The sequence below is a fragment of the Rosa chinensis genome, chromosome 5 (assembly GCF_002994745.2).
Source record: "Rosa chinensis cultivar Old Blush chromosome 5, RchiOBHm-V2, whole genome shotgun sequence".
Classification (NCBI taxonomy): Eukaryota; Viridiplantae; Streptophyta; class Magnoliopsida; order Rosales; family Rosaceae; genus Rosa; species Rosa chinensis.
The window spans coordinates 34,834,324-34,851,396 of NC_037092.1; the positions used below are offsets into that span (position 1 = coordinate 34,834,324).

The 17,073-nt window shown below is 37.2% G+C and overlaps 2 protein-coding genes across 2 annotated transcripts; both read right to left on the reverse strand.

Annotated features, from left to right (window-relative positions):
• Positions 1-947: 947 nt before the first annotated feature.
• LOC112203698 lies at positions 948-2,357 on the reverse strand. The gene has a single exon (XM_024344624.1). The coding sequence runs from the start codon at positions 2,355-2,357 to the stop codon at positions 948-950; it is 1,410 nt and encodes a 469-aa protein (XP_024200392.1).
• A 7,919-nt stretch (positions 2,358-10,276) lies between these two features.
• On the reverse strand, positions 10,277-15,468 carry LOC112167426 (probable LRR receptor-like serine/threonine-protein kinase At3g47570). Its single transcript, XM_024304443.2, has 5 exons — positions 14,866-15,468; positions 14,703-14,774; positions 14,265-14,624; positions 10,813-12,795; positions 10,277-10,730 (listed from the first exon to the last, which is right to left on the reverse strand). The coding sequence occupies exons 1-5, from the start codon at positions 15,395-15,397 to the stop codon at positions 10,345-10,347; spliced, it is 3,333 nt and encodes a 1,110-aa protein (XP_024160211.1). The 5' UTR covers positions 15,398-15,468; the 3' UTR covers positions 10,277-10,344.
• Positions 15,469-17,073: the final 1,605 nt, after the last annotated feature.

Consider the following 17,073-nt stretch of genomic DNA (forward strand, 5'->3'; position numbering starts at 1 on the left):
CTAAATCAATAAATGTGATGCAATGAAAAAGGTTAGTGTTTTACGGTGGTTTAGGGTATTTGATGTCTGTGAAATTCAACCGTCAATCGGTTATATTTATTTATATATCTGTTTATTAAATTTAACCGTTTATAGGTGAAGATCATCGATGCTTAGAGTATTATAGAATTTTTATGATGATGTTTTGAAGTAAAATAAAATGCATGACACATAATGATTAAAAGAATATCATTCAAATGGTTGAATTTCTAATCAATCCAAACATGACTTGCTTGTCAATATTTCAATTGTTACAAAACGCAGGTGAGGCATTTACTAATGTCGTGTTGACACATTGTGGAGAAAACTGCAACCCTAATTTCGAGTTGGAAGGAAATGGAGAAATCCATGATAAGGAAACAAAAGTCTGTAATTACCAAACTCTCTAGAGGTGAATTATTTGTATTACATTAGATATGGAGTAAGATACTACAACCAATCAACCAGATACCGTATTAGGGAAGGTTATGTAACTAAAGTGCAATCTAATTGGGAGACTGCATGGTGAAAAATGGTGAAGGCTGTGCATTATTGCTCCCAATTAGAAATGTCGAATTCAACTGCAGGATGCAACTAAAATATTTTCCAATCCTGTTTTCCTCTGTTTTGTTCACATAACCTGCCACTTCATATCCACAAATACAAAGTGCATTTCAAAACTCACCCCCTTCTAAATGCATATTCCTCAACACAAATACCTCAAATTATCACAAACGAATGAAATTGGAGCTCAGACATCCATCACTATGGTCAAAATACAGAATGAGTTGATAAAATCTGGACATAGGAAATTCCATCAACGAAAAAGGGGAGATCATCTAGTTAGGAAGGAAACAGAACTACCCTTCAGAGATTGCATGTTCTAAAAGAAAAACAATAAATCAAGAAGCAAAAGGATCAGTAAAACACTATTGAAGTAGTGCCCTCGCATGATTCACAGAATAAAGATCATCTATTACTGAATCTGAATCAATACTTTCAGCGTGATCTCTCTCAATGTGGACAACCAAATAATTTGGGAGAAACTCGTCTTCTATCTTGTTGCAGAGTTCATTGATAGGTCCCATTGCTGAAAATGCTCGTTCAGTCATTGCCGTATGAACTGGAAGAGTCAACACTAGACGAATCAATCTGTCGATTAAGAAATACAAGGCTGACTTTCCTGTTTCAATTAATCCTTGACAAAGTTCAGATAGAGAAGACATATTCCGAAACTGTGGATCACAAAGAACTTCAAGCTCATAGTTTTTCAATTGTAGTCTCAAAGCATGCATCTCATCTTGAGTGAAATCTTGAGGATAGAACTTCCCAGCAAGATTGCAAATATCATCAATTTTAAATGATTTAAATGCATCAGTAGGATCTAAAGCTGAGCTAAGAATAAAAAGTTCCATTGTTTGCTGTGGAAACCTACTGTTTAACTCCTTCAACTGTAAATCTATTACCGCATTGAATATTTCAATGTGATAATGATGCTCAATTGTAATAAATTCTTGCTGAGAAGTACGACATTTGTGCACCCTATGACTAGCACCCATATCAGGAATATTTATGGAATTTCTTTCAGAAAATGATACCACACTTCCAATGAAATTATCCCAACCATCTTGTTGAAACTTCTGAAGGATAGTTTTTGTACTTGAGACCAAGTCAAAAGCATTCAAGATGGGCTGAGATTTCCGTTGCACCGCTTGACAAACTTCACCAGTGATTTCCATAATTTCTTTAAACAACAGCAAGCTAAATACAAATTCGAAGGATGCTACCACGTTATAAATACCCCAAGCTTCCCCACGTATATCCGCATTCAGTCTACTTGTTTCAATGTTTTCAAGAAATGTGCAAGTAGCATCAAACATATCAATCAATCTAGTAATCAAACCATAATGGAAGCTCCAACTCACAGTTGGGTCTCGTTGGAAACTCTGTGACTCAAGCTCTACAAAAGCAATCAAATCTGCAATTTCAACATCTCCAGCTGGCTTTAGATCAGAATGACAATTGGAGTAAACACTAAGAAAACTGACAATGGAGCGCAGCGCTTTAAAAAATATGTACATAGCAAATACTTCATAAGTTGCAGTGAACAATGCTACATGCAGATCATGAGCAAAGCAATGTACATAATATGCACATGGGGAATCTCTGAGAAACGATGCTTGTAATGTATTCCATGCGTCACGCATACTCCTTGCACCATTGTACCCTTGCCCCCGCATATTTCCAACACAGATATTATTCCGAGCAAGTAAATTGAATATCTCTTTTTCAAGAGCTGGGGCAGTAAAGTCATCATCAACATCTACAACTTCAAACATTCGTTCTTGAACACAACCTCGACAGTCCACAAATCTCAGAATAACAACCAACAGTTGCCTGTTAGATTGATCACAAGCTTCGTCAAGGATAATGCAGAATTTGGAATCTCCAACTTCTTCACGGATCTTATTCCTCACCTTGTCACCGAGAATACTCAAATCTCCTTTTGAACTTTCAGTGACGAATACTTCTCGGAATTTCTAGGAATATTTGCCAATTTCGGAAGTTCGCCATTCCACGTTAAAAAAAACTCCATCCCTTGAAAGAAATCAAACGTAAATCTATATCCCTTTTCTGTAACCCATTTAACATGTTCTACAGTGGACAAAATTTCCAAACGATCCTGCAAGACTTGCTCCGAAGATTGTGGACTCATCACTTTATGTGGAGATGGGTTTAAGTTAGATACCCCAAATTCTGCAGAAACACATCATTATATGACATATAACTTTCACACCCAGAAAATAATGGTATATCAATAATTGTCTCATGCACGTAATATTATGTATTATAGGAACTTGTAACTCGGGCATTGATTTAGCTTTCATATAAAAATGGCACTCGTTCGATCATTGGAGGAATGGAACAAAATATAAAGCCTCTGAAATCATCACCATAGAGTAACAGAATCCAAACCTAAAATACCAACTTAATAATCATAGTCCACAGGAGAGAAAAGTAGAAAGGGTGAAACAGAAGAGGGTTGTCAAATTAACAATGAGGGTTGAGGAGTGTCGACTGTTGAGTCAAAGAGAGTAAGAGAGTCTGCGCGCGACCGTTGGAGGCCGAGCGTGCGACTAGGGTGGGACGGTGGGTCTATCTTCGTGGGTTCTAGCAGGGCTGTAGAGGTGATCTTGGGTTCAACTATTGTGGCCCAAACCATCCACTTTTGGGCGGGTTGTTAAGAAACCCTCGAACCCGATAAATATATGAGTTGGATTCAACCAATATTTCAGCTGTTATTAAATTCAACCCGCCCAATATATACTAGGTTCTCATAAATTTACACGTGGCATGATTGATTGTGCTAAAAAAATTTTTTTTAGAGAATATCAGAATCGGTCACTTAATTTTTAAATGTATCACTCAACTTTTTTTTGATGGAAATAGGTCAGTCCTTTCATTAAGTTCAACAAGCAGTACAAGAACGAAACACCCCTATGGAGTCGACAAAAAGCAATCGTTCAGTAGGATCCTTGAAATCTCTATTCTAGAAGAATATGAACCCAACATATCCTGAATACGCCCACCTTTTAGAAAATCCACACGCCATTATTCTAACAAAAGCCAAGATAACCTTGAAGCAGACAAAAAAGAGAAACAATTAAGGCTCTGGGTTTTGCGACCCAAACAAAAATTAAATTAAACTATCAAGAGAAGGCGACACATCGCCTTCCACAGTTCCCTCCCACTCTGCAATAGTAGAGACCACCATCTGCACAGCCTCACCCTCCACCGATGGCACAGACAAAGCCCTTACCAGCAATTTCAGCCTCTTCTGATTCAAAGTTCAACTTTTCCCTTCGCTTATACTTTAACTTTAACTTTGTTATTCACTCAACTTATTCACTCAACTTAGAAGCTTTAATCACTCAACTTTAACTTTGTAATTCACTTTAGTCAGTTCATTAATTTTTTCATTAAAAAAATACTTTATTTGCCGTAATATAAAAGATATTTTCGTTCAACCAATCGTGAAAATTTGATAAATCTGAATTGAACTGATTGAGAGAAGTGATTAAAGTGAGACAAAATGCTCATTTAGTGACTAAAATGATTGACATAGCTATAGTTGAGTGACTAAACTGTCGAATGAGTAATAGTTGAGTGACCATTTGTGAAATTTTTTTCTTTATCAAGGAGTTTGCTAAAGTCAAGTTGTTTTCTTTGGAGAGCTTGCCATGCCTTCTTACCTTGTGCTGAGGGTTTGTTTAAACGCATAATCAGTCCTCATTTGGGGTGTGGACGTTGTGGAGGCCTTGAGGAGTCTGTTATCCATACTTCCGGATCCATAGCTTGTGGGAGTCTCCCAGTGGTTGAAAGGGTTTGAAAGGTTACTTGGTTGAAGAGGGTTTATAAGGTCTGGAAGAAGCCCTGTTTTGCTAAAATCTACTCCTCCATGTGGCTAAAATTGTGGAACGAAAAGAAGTTGAGCTATTTGTGTTACTAGGTTGGTGCGTGTGGAAGCATAGGAATGAATTTTATGTTGGAAAAAAAAAAAATTAGAACCGCAACATATCATTAGCATGTGTGTTGAATGGCAAGCTGAGTTGCTAGCGCTGTGTTGGGGAATAGAAGCGAGTTGACAGGGTGCAGACCGGAATTGGATGGGCATGGTGAAACTCATGAGTCAATGTTGCACACTCAGGAATGAAATTGTTCTTCGATGGGGCTTGTGCTGTGTCGATCTGTTGGATGTGTAGGATTGGGGGCAGTGGTCACCGATGAGAATGGGGGTTTAAAGGGAGCGCTTCACTCAAACCTCATGCATCAGAAGCATTGCCACTGTGACACGATTTGTAAAACTGTAAGCAAATTGGGGTGGACAATTTAGTGATTGCAGGAGCTGCTCTAAATGTAATCAACGCACTGGGACTTAGTGGTTTAGATCTTACTGATATTGGGTTAGTCGTTGATGAAGTTCCGTAGTTGATGACGAAATAAGAGCTGGTTACTTGGAAGTATGTGCACAAGTAATCAAATTGCTCATGCTCTTACTAGAAGGGCTTTGAAAATGGTGCAGGCGATGTTTTGTCCGGAAGTCCGACCTCCCTGCCTTCATGAAATTCTTGCAGTAAATTAGTTGTGCTTATAATGGCGGGTTCTTGTAGTAAAGTTTTACTGTTTTTTTTTTCTTTTTCTTTTCTTTTCAAAATAAGTACGCAAAGATAATGGGGGCCTAAGTGACAACCTGCTAGGTCTATTGCCAGGTTAGCCATCATCAAATCTGTCTTTGAAGTAATGCGTTTACATTGTTTTTTAGACAATTGACCACTCTCGTAGCTTTAATTCATTGCCCAGGTAAGCCTACCGAGCTCAGATTGCCATCATAGAGGTCATTGAGTCTCAAAATATAGTATGCCACCATATTAAAAGATTGTACACCACCAAAGTCACCATGCATAACCACATAAGCCAAGGTCTAGAGCACCAAAGCCACGGAACAAGAGCGCCAATCAAACAATCCACTCATCCGCAACAAACTATCGTTGCAATCTTCACCAACACCAATTGATCCAACCAAACAACCAGCTAAGTCACCAAGATGCACTAGCATGGAACAAATTGATGAAGTCGATTACAAGCCCTTAATACCAAGAGAACAGCCACAAGTAGAGGTGGCAAACGGGCTGGGCCGGTCCATTTTATGCGGGCCTAGTTGTGCTTCATGCCGTGCTTGGGCCGATCTATTTATTATCATGTCGGGCTCGTGCCGGGTCAATAAATGGGTCATGCTCGTGCCTACCCACTATAAAACACGATTTCAAAATATTAATTTGAATAAATAAAAATTAATTTTATTAACTATTTAGAAAATTAAAATAAATTAAAGTTCTACAACGTTTTTCTTAATCTTAGCGTTTTAAGATTAGTTTTCCAATAATTTTTTAGAAAATTACACACAAGTGATCTTTTGAAACTTTAATTAGTCATAAGGCCACCTTATATTTGTTGTCTTCATAAGGCCACCTAATGCTTCAATTTTTTCCCCGTTTGACCAATTTACGCTTCCACCTTATCGAAACGAGCTGAAATAACAACCTCTGCTCCATACATTCTCTCTCTCTCAACAGCCACCATTCTGCTCCACACATTCTCTCTCTCTCTCTCTCTCTCTCTCTCTCTCTCTCTCTCTCTCTCTCTCTCTCTCTCTCTCTCTCTCTCTCTCTCTCTCTCTCTCTCTCTCTCTCTCTCTCTCTCTCTCTCTCTCCGCGCGCGCGCGCGTTGCAGATCCCTTCACAAACCCACACGACGTCGTTGCCTCGCTCTCTCCCCTTCACCGTTGCAGACCTCAGACCTCACAAGCTCGCCGGCAAAACACCTGATCGTCGACGTTCGATCACAGATCAAGTCTTGATCTCTGCCTCCGATTTCGAAGACCACCGGCACGGCGCTCTCTCTCTTTCCTTGATCACAGATCACCTCGTGATCTCCGCCTCCGATTCTGGCGACCACCGGCACGGCGCCCTCCCCATTCTCGCCCCCTCTCTCAGCAAACCCTATCTCCCTCTGCCAGGCTTCGTCGTCTCCGCGATGATGAAGTTTTCGCAGACTACTGCGAACCAGATTCGATCAGCTCCTCCTACAAAGCCTCAACGATGCCAACTCAGACTTTGTTCACCTAGAGCTGACTCAGGTAGTACCTCTCTCCTTCTCGCTTTTTCTTCAATTCCGGCTCTGTTTGCATCTGATTCTCATTTCGGAGCCCTAGAATCCTCTGTTTTGGTTTCGGAGTATTCGGAATTTGGACGGAACTTCATTTTTGTTCGGTTTCGATTTTGGACGTTTAGTGAGACTATTAGAACTCAAAACGGGGTTTTGTTTGTCGTTTTGGCTTGCTCAGTGAGCTTCTGAATTGCTTTCTCAGTGTAGATTCAAATGCCGTCAACGTTGCCTTGTTTTCTCAGTGTCGTTTTGGCTTGCGCAGTGAGCTTCTGAATCATTCACTTTTTTCATTTGATTTGAATTTGAATTTGCAGGTGCAAATTATTTTAAAAATCTCGATTTTGATTGCTGAATTTTCACGCAGGGTCTGTTTGGATGATTGCGATGAGTCTTCGATGGTGAGATTAGGCGTAGGGAAGAGCGAGGGTACTAATTGCAGAGATCAAAGCTTTGTTACACGTTCAAAACCTGGAATTAAGTATTGTTACAGTTTTTGTATTAGGTAGAAACTCATTTGTTGATATTTGTCAATTTGATAGCTTTGGTTTGATTTTGGTAATTCCTATGGATTTTACGGCTTACTCTAGTAAATGATGCTCATGGATACAAGTTATGTTGATCGATTATGATATGTGCAATACATGCAAGATTGAGCATTGTGCATTGTAAATTTATAGTTGTTTTAATGTTTCATAGCAGTTTTTGTGTAGGTTTGGTAATAGTTTTCTCAGTTGGTGATAGTAACTTTGTTAGTCTTTGGTAAGAGTAACTTTTGGTCGTGATGATTATAGCTTTTTGTGATGGTGATAGTAGTTTTTAACGTTGGTGAGAGTAGCTTTTGTCGGTGGTAAAAGTAGTTTTTTACAGTAGTGATAGTAGTTTTCTGCGTTGGTGAGAGTAGCTTTTATTAATGGTGAGAGTAGTTTTTGATACAAGAGTAACTCTCTAATGTTGGTGTTAGTGACAGTAACTTTTGTTGTTGGTGAGAGCAGCTTTTGATGTTGGTGAAAGCAGCTTTTGCTGGTGGTGAGAGTAGTTTTCTAATGTTGGTGAGAGTAGCATTTATTGCTGATGAGAGTAGCTTTTGGTATTGGTGACAGTAGCTTTTGTTGGTGGGGATAGTAGCTTTTCGTTTTGGGGAGCATAGGTTATTTGGTAAGCATCAGCTTTTATTGTTGGTGATAGTAGCTTTTGTTATCTCATTGGAGGTTGCTGGAAATCTTACTAGAGTAGCTTTTGTTGCTAGTGATAGTAACTTTTGTGACATTGCCGGAAATTTTATCATAGTAGCTTTTGTTGCTAGCTACAATAGCTTTTGATGTCAGTGACAGTAGCTTTTGTGATTGCTGGAGTTCGCCGGAGACCCGCCGGAGTTTGCCGGAGGTCGGCCGGAGGCCTCGCCGGAGAGGAGAGAGAGAGAATAAATGTTGATTTTGTACTCTAGTGGCAGTTATGTAAATATATTGGTTTTTAATATCCAAAATAGAACATCTCTTTTAATCTAGTGGCCTTATGAAGGAAAAATCTAGTTGGTGGCCTTATGGCTAAAAAAACATTCTAAGATGCACTTATATGTAATTAACCCTAATTTTTTATATTCCACTATAAGAAAAAAAAAATAATAATAATAATAACTCAAAATATATTGTTTTCAGTATATTATTGTGAGATTAATCTTTATTAATATAATGAAGATTTAGTATCATATTTTTTTCCTTCATTCTATAGTTGTATTATTATGAGATTAGTCTTTACTAATAAACATATATTTAATATTTAGAAAAAATACTTATGTCAAAACAAGGATATCTTGACAGCATAAAAGAAATAGCATTGGTGGAAATCTCATCATTGTAGTTTTTTAATTTTTTTAAAAACAAAATGAAATTTTGTATTTGTAACGGGCCGGCCCATAATATGTCGTGCTCAGGTCATGCCGGGCCCATTATGGGCTCGGGTCAGGCCAATGGGCCAATGTTCTTAGGCCCAACCCGACCTGTTATTCTAACTTGCTCGGATTGTGCCAGGCCACTAACGGGCTTAGGCTGTGCAGGGCCACTTTTAAGCGTGCCGGGCCCATGTTGTGCTCGTGCTTAGTGGCCCGTTTGCCACCTCTAGCCACAAGCATGTGCCAAACCCCAATGTAATATAGATAGTGATTGCAAACGATGTCGCCAACTATGACTGAGCAGCCCATTCGAGATTAGAGAGAGGTACGCTGATCAAATTTCCAAAAACAGATGACTCATATAGCATGGCCGCCGCTTTGTCCGTATCAAGCCACCTCCACCACAGCTAGTGCCCCGTACCGAAACCTATTAAAGCTCAATGTAACTCAATATTTATTCCAAAAAAAAATGTAACTCAATATTTTTAAATTATGATGAGGGCTTTAATTTGTTGCAATCACGCTTTAATTACGACTACTAATATTGTATGCAGTCTTACTCACCTAAGAGACAGTTATAAAGGATTGTGAGGTACAAATTCATTTCAAGTTCTCCACGACTCCACCTCAAGGACATATACTAAATTTAAAAGTTGAAATTATAACAACTTAAAACCTGTACATTTATTTTCAGCTATCAGATTCAATTGTCTCTCAGTCTCTTACAAACTATCCCTTAGATTAACAGAGTTCATATTGAATGACAAAGATGTGTAATTAATTAGTCCACATTTAATGGTGCAATGATAGCATCAGTTAATCCATAATATTTTAATAAATTTCTTTTTTGAAGATAGAGCCTTATATCTAACATTCTCAAACCAATATTCTATATTTGTATATATGCAATGATCGTGAGCGAGCTAGCTGCTACCGACCTAATATAAACTCGATCTTAAGTTTGTCTTTCTTTCTTTCTTTTCTTTGTACAAAAAGTCGATCTTCTGTGGCTCTGCGCCTAATTTGTCACTCACATGTTTATTATAATCATTAGTGCTCTACTGCTCTGAAAGTCCAGAGAGAAGAAAACCGAACTGAGAAAAAGTGGCAGTGATAATATTTTGTAGAAGATCCATGTACAAACGTTGCAGCTCCAATGCTACTTTTTTTTTTTTAATAGAAAAAATAACTAAAATTAAGCTTGTTTGAAAATGTATTGCTAGTGACAGATGTAGTAATCTGATTCATTCACTCAAGTCATTGTCAGTTTATCAGCGAAATCTATTAGCCATGCATGTTACATGGTGGCATTTTATAAGTTGCAAGAATGCTAATAATATGGCAGATTAATCCTTGGAATGTATGAGATAATAGATACTTAAAGTCGACCTGCGTGCTGCCACCTTAATCATCATTGATTCTGATCGAGAGTCTGTCTAGCTATGATAAGTTCCAAATGAATCAATTTACTCTGGGATCGACATAATAGTGTGAATGTTACCAAGTTCATTCGTTTGCAGAGATCTAAATCAAGGAGGCAACAAATTAAATCAACAGTTTTCTGGATATATTGAACAAAATACAACGGGAATACAGAGTAGTGTAAATAACATGGAATTCCTGAAATAGCAGAGTGACTCGAGAAGGACTCAAACAAAGGAAATCAAAATAAAATGAATTCTAGCTAGGATATATTTTTACATGCATGCCAATCAAATCTCAGCTCTAGGGTTCAACACCACTGCTGCAGCGTTTTTCAAAAACTTGATCTTGATTTTGTTAAGGGTGGCTAAAGCCTCTTGCATGTTTATTCTCTCTTCTGATAATTCTGCAGAACAAGAAAGAGCCAATTGCATAAGGGATGATAAACAATCTCTCTTGCTCACAATTTCATCATCCTCCTCTGTCTGAAGTAAATCGGTGTCCACGACATCAACTACCGCATTTGCATACAGTGAATTCGCAACCCATTGCTTCAAACTCATTTCCCCAACAAACATGTCATCTGTTGGCTTCCTTTTTGTGAGTGTTTCCATCATTACAATACCAAAACTATACAGATCCGCTCCTTTGGTAATTATTCCTTCCATCCCATACTCTGTATATATAAAATTGAAATCAGAACTTTATTAAGAACATCATATTCAAAATTGAAACATAAACTAGCAATAGTACATCACCTGGAGCCATATAACCAATTGTGGCTAGGGTCATGGTGCGAGTCATAGAATCTCCTCCGCCCAAGAGTTTTGCAATACCAAAGTCAGTAACATGTGCACCCATATCATTGTCTAGTAATATGTTTCTGGGCTTCAAATCACAATGCACAATAGGTGTTTCATAACCATGATGAAGATACTCCAATGCCGATGCAACATCTATCAATATATTCAACCTCTGCAGGATATTCAAGGAATAGTTCGGAGAATATAACCACTTGTCAAGGCTCCCATTAGGCATATAGTTCAGTACAACCGCTTTGAAATCAATTTGACTGCAGCAACTTATGACTTTGATAAGATTTCGGTGACGAATATTGCTTAACATCTCACATTCAACATCAAAACTCGTAGATGCTCCTTCTAGCTCTAAATTGAAAACTTTTATGGCAACGTCTATCCCATCTGAAAGTGTTCCTGCATATACTGAGCCAAAACCCCCAGTGCCAAGTAAGTTACCTTCATGGAATCCATTTGTTGTACTTAGAAGCTCTTGGTATGAAACTCTTCTCCATAGAAGTTGAGGCAAGGTAGTTCCAGTTGCATATTTCACATTCTTTTTTCTGTGTAACATCAACATCCAAATGGAGGTCAATATAAGCATTGTTGACAAGATCCCTGGAATGACATATTTCAAGATAGATCTACCACTTCTTTCTTTGCATGGTGGAACATGAAACCGAGATGGCCCACAGAGTCCATGATTAGAAACAAATGATTGAGCAGAGAAGTTTCTGAAAGGTCCATCCGTTGGAATTTCACCTTGGAGTTTGTTAAAAGACAAATTCATATACTGGAGATATGAGAGTGCTTCAAGAGACTTCGGAATCACTCCAAATAATTGGTTTTTGGATAAATCCAAGAACTTCAGGCTTAAAGAGTTGCCAAGTGAACTAGGAATTGAGCCTTCTAGTTTATTATTTCCCAAGTCGAGATTCACCAAATCTTGAAGACCCCCAATGTTGCTTGGTATAGTGCCTGACAATTGGTTGTACGATAACAATATATCTGTGGCAACCTTCAAATTCCCAACACCTTGTGAGAGAGATCCACTCAAAGAATTTGAAGACAAATTTACTTGCAAGATATCAGTAAGATCCCACAAGGTCGATGGTATTGTTGAATTCAGCAAATTGGACCCTATTGATAGAATTCTTAGCGATGCAGTTAGATTACCCAAGCAGGAAGGTATGCAACCAGTGAGTTGATTCCCATACAAAATTAACTCAGCTAGGTAGTTTAGTTGACAAACTTCATTCGGGATGTATCCTTGCAATCTGTTGTCATATAAATACAAACCTTGGAGATTATATAGTCTTCGTGTTGAGGTTGGAATCAATCCACTCAATTGATTTTCTGCCAAGTTCAAGACTATCAAGTTGCTCAAGTTGCCTATATCATTGGGGATGTTACCTCTCATGTTGCAATTGCTTAAATAAATATATTGGAGTGATGTAGAGAGATTCTTAAAGGAAACTGGAAGCCTGACATTTAATGGATTGGTTGAGAAGGCTAATTCCTTTAAATTCTTAAGATTTGCCAAACAAGAGAGAATATTTACTTCTGGAGTCGAACTATCAATGGTCAAGTTATTATGGAATAACTTAAGTTGTTCAAGGTTCGTTAAGACACAAAGTGTGCTTGGAATAAAGCCAGAAAAAAAGTTTCGGTCTAGGTCTAGATCCGTGAGCTTAGAAACATTGGAGATGGATTTGGGGATTACTCCACTAAGTTTATTTATTCCTAGGTATAGCTCTTGAAGGATTGGAATCCTATGACCTATGTTTGTTGGGAGGTTACCTGAGAGCTGATTGTTGCTAAGCGATATCTTCATTATTGTGGACATATTGAAGATTGAGGATGGAATCAGCCCTCTGAGATTATTAATACCGAGGAACAATTCCTCCAAATATGGAAGCTGACCAATCTCATGTGGAATAGTACCTGCCACATGTAATATCAACAACTTGGCATTATTAAACAAAATTATTCTTTGGATTTTACATGTATTTAATTGCTAAGTTTATTTTTAGAGAAAATTAGAAAGAAAAAAAAAAACCAAAAAATGAAGCTCCTATTAGGAAAAATTCATTTCTATATTTTCTTTTAATCTACATCTATTCACATAATTAAACCTTCCTCATAGGTTTTAAGTCTATAATTATGATTTTTCACATTTTTTTAGTTTGACTATTTTACCCTTATGATTGAATAGGTAAAATATTCCTCAAATATAGCTGTTGACTTTTTAGTAAAATATTCATTTCACCTCATTTACCGGAAATGAAATAGAATAATCCAACACCCTTGTCATTAACTTTCACGTTCTAATTTTGGTATTTCTAGATGAACCATAAGTATAACTGTATAATTTTTCGTATCGTACAGGTGTTAAATATCATGTGAGTTTTAACATAAGCAAATGATTTAGGTATCTATCATTTAGGAGTTCACAATTTGTACCTATCAATCAGGGAATAACTTAGGTAGAATGAACCATAGGTAAAATTGCATAATTTTGTCTATCATTCAGGTGTTAAACATCGTGTGGGTTTTAGCATAAGCAAATGATTTGGGTACCTATCATTCATAGATTTCACAGTTTGTACCTAAATCATTCAGAGAATGACTTAGGCACCTATAATTCCAGTTTTTGAATGTGGAGATTACATAACCTCTAACCCAGGTATTGATTTAGATTAGGCTTTTGAATGTGGAGATTACATAACCTTCAACCTAGGTATTGATTTCAATTGCTGGAATCAAGAGTTGATTAATTATGGGCGATGTCTTTGCTCAACCATTTCAAGACTTGCATATGCAGAAAGTTTGGGAATGGTGGTAGCTTTAGTAATTCTTAATAACAATGAGTTTTAATATTTATCTTATTTAATAGGTTGTTTTTTTAGAGAAACCTAATTAATAGGTTTGGGTGTATATTAAAACAATCTTATAGATGGGTTAATCTAAAAGGTGTATGTGAATTTGGGTGTAGAATTAAATTTCCCTTATTTTTATTAAATATTATATTTCAAAATATTCTACATATGATATAAATACATACAATTACCTCTGTTTGTTACTACTTACTACATGATTTTGTTTTTGTTATATTCGCTAGCAACTGTACCGGCCGCGTCTTTTGCTAGTGTGACTATCAAGTCATTAAGAAACTCAGTTCCCGTAAAAACTTGTGACCTTTTGGTTTATTTCTTTGTATTTTTGTTGGCTTGCTTTAGTATATTATAATAAATAAGGGTATGTAAAAACCACTTTAGAAAAACTAACCTATTGTAGCGAATTAAATCACTAATTAGTCTGCCTATCCACTAAAATTAGTTAAAAAATAAATCATGAAAGTAATTAGGTACAATATAGAATCAAGTTGAAGTTGAAGTTTACCGGGCCAGTACCTGTCAGGTGATTTATGTCAAGGTATATCGCCTTTATTTGGGTTAAGTTCCCAATATTGTTAGGTATACTTCCATTAAAATTGTTATTCGACAATCCTAACTGAAGAAGTCGTTTGCATTGCCAACATTTGGATGGAAGTGGACCATGAAACTGGTTGTAAGAAAAATCCAACACTTGAATGCTAGGAAGATGTTGGCATATATTATCTGAAAGACTACCGCTCAAGTTGTTTCCATAAAAAGTCAAAGTAGTCAAAGAAGATATGTTGAAGATAGCCATAGGAACATGCCCTATTAGGGAATTGAGCTGGACATATAACTTCTCGAGTTGATTCAAAGTGCCAATCTCGTTTGGAATTTCTGAAAAATATGAACATATAAAGGTTAATTAATTAGTTATCCACTTAGTTATGCTTTAATATATAATATAAGTCGTACCTGTAAACTTATTATCATCAAGAAATATCCTCTTCAGCATGGTTAGGTTTCCAATTTCTCTTGGTATGCTACCTGTTAATATTTTATACCATAATTACGTAGAATATTAAAGTGTACATAATGAACGTCCCTGATAACTTGTTGGTAGGTTTGTTAGACGTACCTGATAGTTGGTTATGGCTCAAATTAATGACTTCCAGTGCAGATAAGTTGAAAATGGCAGAGGGTATGGAACCTGAAAACTGATTACCAGTCAAATTGAACGTTTGAAGTTTGGACAAGGACCCGAACCATGATGGAATGAGTCCGCTAAAGCTGTTGTATGCTAAGCCAATCAACTTTAACTGGTGCAAACGAGCCAATTCTTCAGGCAAGTGACCATGAAAACTGTTATTTGCGAAACGCAACTCAACAAGAAATGAGAGGTTGCCAAGATCCGGAGGAATAGTGCCTGTGAGGCCCATGTAAGAGAGGTTCAAGACTGCAACTCTGAAGTGGTTTGCGCCACAAGTAACACCAATCCAAGTGCAAGTAGGGGTGTTGGTAGACCAGTTGGTCAAGATCATGTTAGGATCACTGGTGACACGGGATTTGAGAGCAAGAAGAGCAGACTGGTCTGTGGTGAGATTACTATTGGTATGTGCTGCTACCGCTATAGAAAAGCAGCATACCAGGAAGAACCAAGTTCTCTCCATTGTGTGAATATATGTGTCGACTGGAAGCCTAATGACAAAAGTTGCAAGAGGAACTAGCTAGCTAGCTTCAGATCCATAGTTGTATATATATATACACACTACTGATCAAAAGAAAATCAGTGTTCGTACTTTTTTAATGCAATTGTGTCTTTCGTACTTTTTTTAATACAATTGTGTCTTCCCCGACATTTCGGCATATATATTAAACCTCACAATACGTACAAAAACTTTGACTAGTAGATAGATATAGGTACGTGAATTTAGCCTCTTTTTGGTGGTCTGAACGTGAATTTATCATTCACGAGGAAAATGAGGTTTAAATTATGGGGATTTATTGATGATATCAAGCAACTCATGCATGCGCAAAGATAAGGTTGATTAATGTAACCAAAAAAAAAAAAAGATAAGGTTGATTAATGTATAGTGAATTCATTGATAGAGATTGGGATAGCGTGAAATGAAAAAGAAGGCTCCCAAGGACTTGATCGTCTCACTTTTTTATTTTTACTTTTGATAGAGAAGAAGACATGTTCTCACTCCGTTCTTGAATATAGGTTTAAAATGCATATGTTGTTAATATTCTTATAGCATGCATTAGCAATATGAATTTGTAACTTTTAGTCATAAAAATTGTTGAAATAGTAATATAAATCCATCTAAATTGTGAAACAAAATGACTTATATATTCTATTGAGAAAATAAGATATAAACCCAAAAATTTAAGTTTCTATTGAGAAACATATTTTTATTTAAATTTACACCAATTTCACATAAGCAAACCATCCATATAGAGTGTGTGTCTATAATTAATACCTCGACTAAATACTATTTACTCCCTATACTTATAAGTCTTGACGTTTCAGTCCCTCATTTTTCAATTTCACTCTAATTTCATACAATATGTCATTGCCGTGCACTCTCCGTCAAAAGCTCCGTTATCTTGCTGATGTGGCATCTCTTTCACGCCAAAATATCTATTTTACCCTCACTGACTTTTTTTTTTTTTTTTTAAAATTCTTTTTACCTCTTCTTCTTCCACCGTGTTTCTACTCTTCAGCCTTTTGTTCCTCCACTCTGATCTCTCTCCTCTCTCATTTTTTCCCAAGCTCCTCTATCATCAATGCAAGCCCAACGACACCATTCCGAATGAGTATAATTCTCCCTTCTTCATAGTGATAATGCCATGCTCCAACCCCTTCACTACTCCACCCTCACCAATCTTAACAGTGACTGGCTCCTCCATCTCTCTGGTAAACTCGAAGTTCGTTCCATCAAGCAAAGCTCCAACATAGTGCACTGAAATTCAATTTTCCACAATCAATTTCTCTCAGTATTTTGAATATTTACCAGTAAACTAATATTCAGCTTTGCAATTCGAACTCATCGGTGGCTTCATCGCAGAACTCCGCGATTTCCCAGCCTGTTCCGGACTTGAGGAGCTTCTTCTTCAAGCCATAGGTAGCGAATTCTCTCTCCTCGCCAACTTTGAGAGACGGTGCCGATTCGATCATGCAAACACAATTTCGTGTTCTTGGAAGCCTGGTCTATTTGTACCTAAACCAAGTTGTTAAGTCAGATCATCTTTGTGTATTCCTTTTTCCTTTGAAACATTATCCTGAGTATACCAATTCATCGACTTTTTTTTTTTTTAAGCTGACGCAGGCTTGAAGGTGAAG